At 53.4% G+C, this 7,439-nt stretch overlaps 1 protein-coding gene across 1 annotated transcript; it reads right to left on the bottom strand.

Moving 5' to 3' along the window:
* Nucleotides 1-299: 299 nt before the first annotated feature.
* Nucleotides 300-6,684, bottom strand: LOC106629717 (polymeric immunoglobulin receptor-like). The gene is made up of 8 exons (XM_014271139.3): nt 6,537-6,684; nt 5,827-6,165; nt 5,257-5,541; nt 4,694-5,020; nt 4,476-4,536; nt 3,588-3,697; nt 2,545-2,594; nt 300-1,897 (listed from the first exon to the last, which is right to left on the bottom strand). The coding sequence occupies exons 1-8, from the start codon at nt 6,577-6,579 to the stop codon at nt 1,697-1,699; spliced, it is 1,416 nt and encodes a 471-aa protein (XP_014126614.2). The 5' UTR covers nt 6,580-6,684; the 3' UTR covers nt 300-1,696.
* Nucleotides 6,685-7,439: the final 755 nt, after the last annotated feature.

Raw genomic sequence — 7,439 nt, 5'->3', positions numbered from 1 at the left:
CACCCCAGCCATGGCAGGGACACCTTCCACCATTCCAGGCTGCTCCAAGCCCCATCCAACCTGGCCTTGGGCACTTCCAGGGATCCAGGGGCAGCCACAGCTGCTCTGGGCACCCTGTGCCAGGGCCTGCCCACCCTCACAGGGAAAAATTCCTTCCCAAAATCCCTGTGGAGGTGGGAATCCATCCCCTCATCCTGGCACTCCAAGCACAGTGGGGATAAAAATCATAAATTATAAATAAATTATTTACAGGAGCTGTGCATGGGAGGGGGGAATTTCTGGAAAGATGAAAGGGAGGCTCTCCTGGTAGCTCTGGCAGCATTCTGAGGGTAAAGAAGACAAGGACATCATCCCCTGGGTTTCCAGCAGAAATAAGAACCTGTGGGAGCATCCTTGTGTGAAATCCAAGCACACACAGCAGGGCAGGGCCACAGGAGAAGCTGTGGGTGCTTTAAACAAGCCCAGCACCCACCTTGCTCTGTACCTGGCACAAAGGGCACAGGATCTGTGCTGGGGTTCTGAGCCAGCCAATGCCACAGGGCTGGGGGGGCTCAGGAAGGCAGCCAAGGACCCCCCAGAATATCAGCAGACTGATGGGGGTGGGCTGCTGGATTTTAATTTTTGAGGTGATTTATTTCCATGGAAGTACAAACAGACCCTGGCTCTGAAATGGGTGTGGTGCAAAACCTGCAGGCCTGGCCATTCCTAAATGTGCCTTTCCTCGAGTTAGTGGTCAAGAAAATGCTCCCTCACAGTGACCAGAAATTCTCTGTCAGGTGGCTGATTGCAGCTTTTGTTCCTTCTCATCCCAGTGAGCACAAACCTGGATTCTCCTCAAGAATCTTCCCAAAAAATGCCTCTCTTCCACTCCACTGTTTTTTGCTATTACTCTTCCACAGCTTGACCCATGAAGAGCAAATTGTTGGGGGAATGTTGGGCTTGAACGAACCATTTCCAGAACCATTTTCTGTCAGGTCAACTCTGAAAAATCTCAAAAAATTTCCATCAGCCTCCCTGGTGCAGCCCTGGCAAAAGGAGCCTGTGGGATGTGAATGAGGGCTGGGTCAGGCCCCTTTGGTCTGTCACCTCCAGCAGGGCTTGGGCAGGGAAATCAGGAGCCAGAGCTCCTGGAGAAATGGAACTGAGCCCCAAAAACTCATTTCATGTTGCTGCCCACATGACTGTTAAACAAAATGTGTCATTTGGAGCGTTTCCAGCAGAGACAGGGAAGTACAGGAGCTGGTTCTGCTTTTTCTTGGAATCCAGCACTCACATCCCCAGCCCATTCCATGGAAATGAACCCAGCCACAGCGAGGTTTGATCCCTGCAGCGCTGGAATGAGTTTGCTTGGCCACAGGAGCTGAATTCTTGGGATTGGGGCAGGATTTGAGGTGGATATCCCACCCAGCCATGTCCACACTCCTCCTCTGCACACCTGCCTCTCCAAGGTTCTGCACTTTAATGGGATTGGAAAAGCAGATGTACAAGAGATCCTGGGAATGCCTCCACAGCTCTGCCTGCCACAAGAGGGGCAAACCCTCTGCTTTCTAAAACAAGAGGGAGAGCTGAAAATGCTCAGCAAACACCACACACAGCAGCAAAACTCAGCTTGTCCATCCACACACCGCCTATCCTCACTCCCACTGTGTATTCCAGTTCCTTCCTCCCATTCCTGGCTCGTTTGGGGTTCTGTGCTTCATTCCTTGCTGGTCCTTGGGGCCTGGTTGAAGGCAATGATGGCATATTCCACGTGCTGGGGGTTCCTGGGAGCCTGGCTCAGTTCCACATTGCAGTAAAGAGGATCCTCAGGGCTGGAGGGGGATTGCACATCCAGGTTGATGTATGCTGGCCCTTTGCTGCCATCCTGAGAACTTTCCCTCCTCCCAGAGCTGCCAGGCTGGGAAAAGAAAGGGAAAACACTTGTTAGCATGAGTCAGTGCCAGGGCACAGCTGCTGCCAGGAGAAGGAGATTTTCCCACAAGGAAAGGGAGAATCTGTGTCAAATTTTACTCTGATTTTCCTTCCCAAGGAAAGGAGAAGCTGTCTCAAATTTTACCTCTGATTTTCCTTCCCAAGGAAAGGAGAAGCTGTCTCAAATTTTACCTCTGATTTTCCTTCCCAAGGAATGGAGAAGCTGTGCCCAGTTTTACCTCTGATTTTCCTTCCCAAGGAAAGGAGAAGCTGTGCCCAGTTTTACCTCTGGTCATGACAGAGGTAGAGGAACAGGGAACTCTTTTCTTCCCCACCCCTCCTGGATACAGGTGGAGCCTCATGCTCTGACCCTGCTTGCTACTCCTTGAGTCTCTTCTCAAGGGTTACCAGAATTTGCTCCACTGGGTTTGCTCCTGCTGGAGTTTCCTTGCATTAATTACCCCCCTTTCTCTCCAGTTATGAATATTCCTCTCTCTGCAGCCATTAAATACCATTTCCCTCCTGTTTTAACCAAACTGAGCTCCAAGCTCCTCACCAGGTGGGTCTGACAGCTGCTCCCAGATTGCTGCTCAGGGGTCTGGCACCCTGTGGGAAATGTTTCATTTTCCTCACCTGTGCTGTGCCCTCTGCTCGGTCACTGGTGTCCTCTGTTTCTCTGTTACCTTTAGAATGAGGCAAAATCAGAGGGTTTAGATGAGGAGAAATCCATGAAAAGCTCTGCCTGAGGAGGTTTGGGACTGCCCATGGTGGGATGTGCCTCTGCCCTGGGGTTGGGGAACACTTTTTGCTGTCTTTACTGCTCCTCTAAGGGGTTTGCACCTCTGGAGGAACCTGGGTTTGATTTATTCAGAGGGGAGGCAGGGACAAGCCTGCCTTGAGACCCCCAACCTGACTGTTGAAGATTGCAAGGCAAGATGTTTTCAATTGCCATCTGTAAAACAGATTACCTTGGTCAAGTGGGCAGTTTTCCTTATCTCTCTCTTTGAGTGACCACAATCACTCCTCTCTTGGGACAGGACATCTGCTGATAACAGCTATTGAATGTCACTGCATGGCTGATAAGAACTGCAGCATCCCATGGGGAGATGCTCCGCCCAGGGGGAGGAGCCAAACATTCCTACCCGGGTATAATCTTGAGATTTCAAGCATTCCTACTCGGATATAATCTGGAGATTCTGGAACACCAGCACAGCTTCTCCACTGGATTCCCCAGAGCAACAGCAGCTGCCTCTTCTTCCCCTGGATCTTCAGAGCAATACTACACCCTTTTCTCCAGGATCCCTGCTCCAGCAGAAGCACCCCTGACACTGCAGGAGGGCTGAGCCACAATTCCAATGGCACTGCTGCCAACAGCCTGACCCACAGGGTGTCAGGTTGGGTTCTGACTCTGTCACTGTTGTTCTGGTGTACTGCATTGCTCATTTTATCCTTTTATTTCCTTCCCTATTAAAGAACTGTTATTTCCTGCTCCCATATTTTTGCCTGAGAGCCCCTTAATTTAAAATTTACAGCAATTCAGAGGGGTGGGGAGGGTTCACATTCTCCATTTCAGGGGAGGCTCCTGCCTTTCCTTAGCAGACTCCTGGCTTTCCAAAGGAAGGCACTGACCTTCCCAGGGCTCTGAGCTCACCTGGGACAGCCCCAGCCCCACGTACCTGTTCTCAGGAGCAGCCTGTAGTGCCTGACAGCCAGGGCTGTGCAGCTGAGCAGGGCCAGGAGCAGCAGGATGAGCAGCACCACGGACAGGATGAGGAAGGTGTTCTCACTGCAGGTGGAGGAGAGGAAGGCAGTTACCAGGGTGGGATGGTTTAACAGCCCATCACCAAAGGTACCAAAAGAGGGACAGGGACAGGTTTCATGTGCTCAGTTGGAAGGAGGGTCTGGTTCTCCTGCAGATCCTGCAGGGTCCTCCCTCTGTGAGCCTGGGCAAGTCCCTGCTGATTCAGAAGGGGAAGGAGACACTGGGGACCTTTCCTGGTTCCTGAATCTTGATTTTTCTACTTGGCTGTATCTTCTGAGCTTTTCCTAAACCATTCTCCAGGCTTTAGAAACAAAGCTCAGAGTTCAGAGCTCCGAGCACAATTCCAGGCTCTCCGGAGCAGGGATGGTTCTGCTCTTAGGTGCTGCTGTGGCAATGATGACAGCAGATGTACAAAGGGAGAAAAATCCATTACGTTTAACTGGTAAATGGAATAAGAGCAGCCAAGGACTGTCTCATTGCTAAATATTCAGATAGGAGGGAATAAAGTTGAGGCTGAGGGGCAGAATCTGGGGGTTATGTTCATGTGAAGTGCAGAGCCGAAGGAGAAGAGAAGGAGAAGGAGAAGGACCTGCAGAAGGCTCTATCATGATTTTACCAATCTGCCTCTTTGGATTTAGGGTTAGGGCAGGAACTGGAGGAGCAGAGGCCACCTTTGGTGAGGATCCTGTCATATCCAATTCCCCTATAGGCAGGAGGCAGAGTGCCCAGGGCCTGCCTGCCACAAGTGTATAACACGAATAACCTGTGAGTGCTCAGGCTCAGAGATTCATTTAGGCCTTACCTGTCACCCAGAGTTTCTTGACTTTGGTTTTCAGAGTATGAACCACGTCCTTGACGCAGCGCTGCAATCACAGACACGAGGAGAGGAATGGTCACTGTGGGGCTGCTCTGCATTCAGCAGTGAAACACCACAATTGTCACTATTTGGTTCAGCAGCAAGGGCCAGACAGGCTCAGGCACGTCCTCTCCGGCCATATTGGTAAAAATACCAATACTCACCCTTGGAAATGTTGAGTGTGATCTCCTCCATGCGGAGCAGCCCGGAGCCGTCCAGCAGCGCACACCAGTACACGCCCGAGTCCTGCACCTGCAGCTGCTCCATGGTGACGGTCACAATGCCCTGCTGGGTGTCATCCTGGATCCTGACACGCTCCTGAGCCGTGCTGTTTGCTGCTGGGGACTCTGATGTGGTGGTGACCAGCACTTTGCACGTTTTCCCCTCTTCCCTTTTGCACCAGGCTTTGCTGACAGTGCTGTAGTCGGCGATCTTGTAGTGACACTTGACAGTGATGTTGGCTGACTTCTCGGCTGTGAGCTTCTGGGTCCCTGCAAAACAGCCAGGATGTGTGCTGAGACCCCAAAAGGGGGGTCCGAGAGTGGGGCACCCCCTCTCCAGCACTGCAATACCTCTGGGTCCCTGCAAAACAGAGAACATGGCAGGTACTCATAAGGACACAGAGAACATGGCAGGTATTCACTCTTGGACACACAAAACATGGCAGATACCCACAGAGACACAGAGAACATGGCAGGTACTCATAGAGAACATGGCAGGTACTCACTCTTGAACACAGAGAGCTTGACCTCCATTTTCCTGGTGTGCCCAGAGTCCAGTGCACACCAGTACGCACCAGAGTCCTGGATCTGCAGGTTCTTCATGGTGACAACGAGAGCCCTTTGAGCATTATACAGCACTGATACTCTGTCCTGCAGGGATTTCATTTCACTCTGTGCTGGAGATGTTTGTCCCATCCTAGGGGGTGTGCATTTGGGCCCAGCTTGGCACCAGGCATTACTCCACACTGGGCACTGCACTGTCAGGGTGTCCAGCTCCCACTGGAGCAGCTCTGTGAAACACCAAAGGTGGCACTGCCCAGTCAGTACTGGGCACAGGGGCACCTGGGACAGACCATGCCCTGGGGCAACTCCCTCAGGGCAGGGGGAGTGGGAGCCAGCAGGACCAGGCAGGGCTGTGGGGCTCCTTCTCTCCCTGTGTGGGAGGGAAAGCAGGGAGCAAGGCTGGGGGCACCAGGGGAAGCTGCTCAGCCGTGGGGGAGAGGGGGGTAGAGCAGGGGAAGGAGTGATGTGGCTTCCTGACAAGGTTCGGCTTTGGGTGGGGTACAGGTACTCACCCCTGAAAACAATCAGCGAGATCATCCTTAGCCATGGATAGCTGTAGCTGTAGGGAGCAGCACAGAAATATGTGCCTGAGTCCTCTGCCTTGAGGCCACTCATGGTGACAGAAACAGTCCTATTAGCTTCGTTATCCTTTATTTTAATTCTCCCATCCTGGGATTGTCTGGTGTCTCTATATGAGTACACACGCAGGACTTCGTGACATCTTTCATTTCCCTGGAGGAGGCACCAGTATTTTTCCTGCTGGCCAGTAGTCCATGCTGCATAAGGACACTGGATGAACAGAGTGTTCCCTTCCCGTCGTCTGTAGGCTTCTGGGGCTTGGCCTTGGACACCTGGAAGGATCAGAAGTGGTGAGGGAGAGGGGAGCTGACCACAGAACCACAGAATTACAGCACGACAGAATCACAGAATCAACAAGGCTGGAGAAGACCTCTGAGATCACCAAGCCCAACCCATGTCCTCACGCCACCCTGTCACCCAGCCCATGGCGCTCAGTGCCACATCCCGTCTGTTGTTGAACACCTGCAGGGGTGGTGACTCCCCCAGCTCCCTGGGCAGCCCTTTCCCTTCCCCATCACCCTTTCTGTGAAGGTGCAGAGACGCCCACAAACCCTCAGAGCCTGGTGCTGGTGCTGCAGGAGCTCCCAGGGCAGCAGGAAGGAGGTGGGGAGGGTTCTCCCTGTCCCCCGAGCCCTTCTCCTACCTGGGAAGCAGAGTGGCAGCAGGAACAGGGCTCTCAGCTCCATGGCCAGGGAAGGGGCATCACTGGGGGCTGCCCAGCGTGTGCCGTGCCAGCCTGGGTGCCCCTGGCCTCTCCTGCCTGGCAGTGACACAGCCGGGGGGGAAGTGCTGAGTTCTCGCTCTTGCCTCAAGCGGAAACACCTCCTCATGTTTTGTCACAAAATTAATATGACAGCAATCTCGGGGTGCTTTTGGGGAAGTGGCTGTGCCCAGCACGCAGCCTCTCCTGGTGCCAGGGGCAGCTGCTGCTCTCGCCTGGCTGGTGGCATTGGTTTTGTCACCCTCCTGTCCCCCCAGCCCGTGGTGAGGTCGGCACACCTGGCTCCTCTTCCTCCCTGGCTGGTGGGAGGGAAATGTTCCAGGGTTTGAAATTTGAAATTCCAAATGTGGAGTTTGAATTCACATGAATTTCCTGCTGATTCTGCACCCAGGTGTTTTGCAGGGCTAACAGGGTGTCGAATGGGGAATGGCTTCTTTCCCTCTTTCCCCCAGCCTCTCTGAGGAACTCTGCAAACCCACACAAAGCTGCTGTGCAGTGCTCCAGGTGAGTGCTGGAGCTGCTGTGTGTGCATCCCACAACCACAGCCCCCTCTGGGGGCAGCTCTGGGGGGCTCCCCCATGATCTCCCACAGCCGGTTCTGTCCCAGACAGCTGCTTGGGGAAGCAGGAGCAGTGTCAGGGCTGATCTGCCTCAAGGCCACATTTTCCTGGATGTAGGAGAGTCAGGGGGTGGGATGGTGGGATGGATGGAGATGAGAGATCTCTGAAGCCAGGGCTTGGAATTTGGGGTTTATTGCAGAGGGTCAGGTGAGGGCCCTGCTGGGAGCTGCCAGCCACAGCTGGAGCAGGCCCCAAAGAGGGAGAG

This window comes from Zonotrichia albicollis, chromosome 28, assembly GCF_047830755.1.
Source record: "Zonotrichia albicollis isolate bZonAlb1 chromosome 28, bZonAlb1.hap1, whole genome shotgun sequence".
NCBI classification, from domain to species: Eukaryota; Metazoa; Chordata; class Aves; order Passeriformes; family Passerellidae; genus Zonotrichia; species Zonotrichia albicollis.
This window is presented reverse-complemented; position numbering and strand designations above follow the sequence as displayed.

Excerpts from the sequence above, each read along its gene's own strand:
- LOC106629717 (XM_014271139.3), bottom strand. The coding sequence starts at position 6,579 with ATGGAGCTGAGAGCCCTGTTCCTGCTGCCACTCTGCTTCCCAG. Across the intron at positions 5,542-5,826 it reads CTCGCTGATTGTTTTCAGGG|AGCTGCTCCAGTGGGAGCTG; the intron begins GTGAGTACCTGT and ends GGTGTTTCACAG. Across the intron at positions 4,537-4,693 it reads CACACTCAACATTTCCAAGG|CGCTGCGTCAAGGACGTGGT; the intron begins GTGAGTATTGGT and ends CTGTGATTGCAG.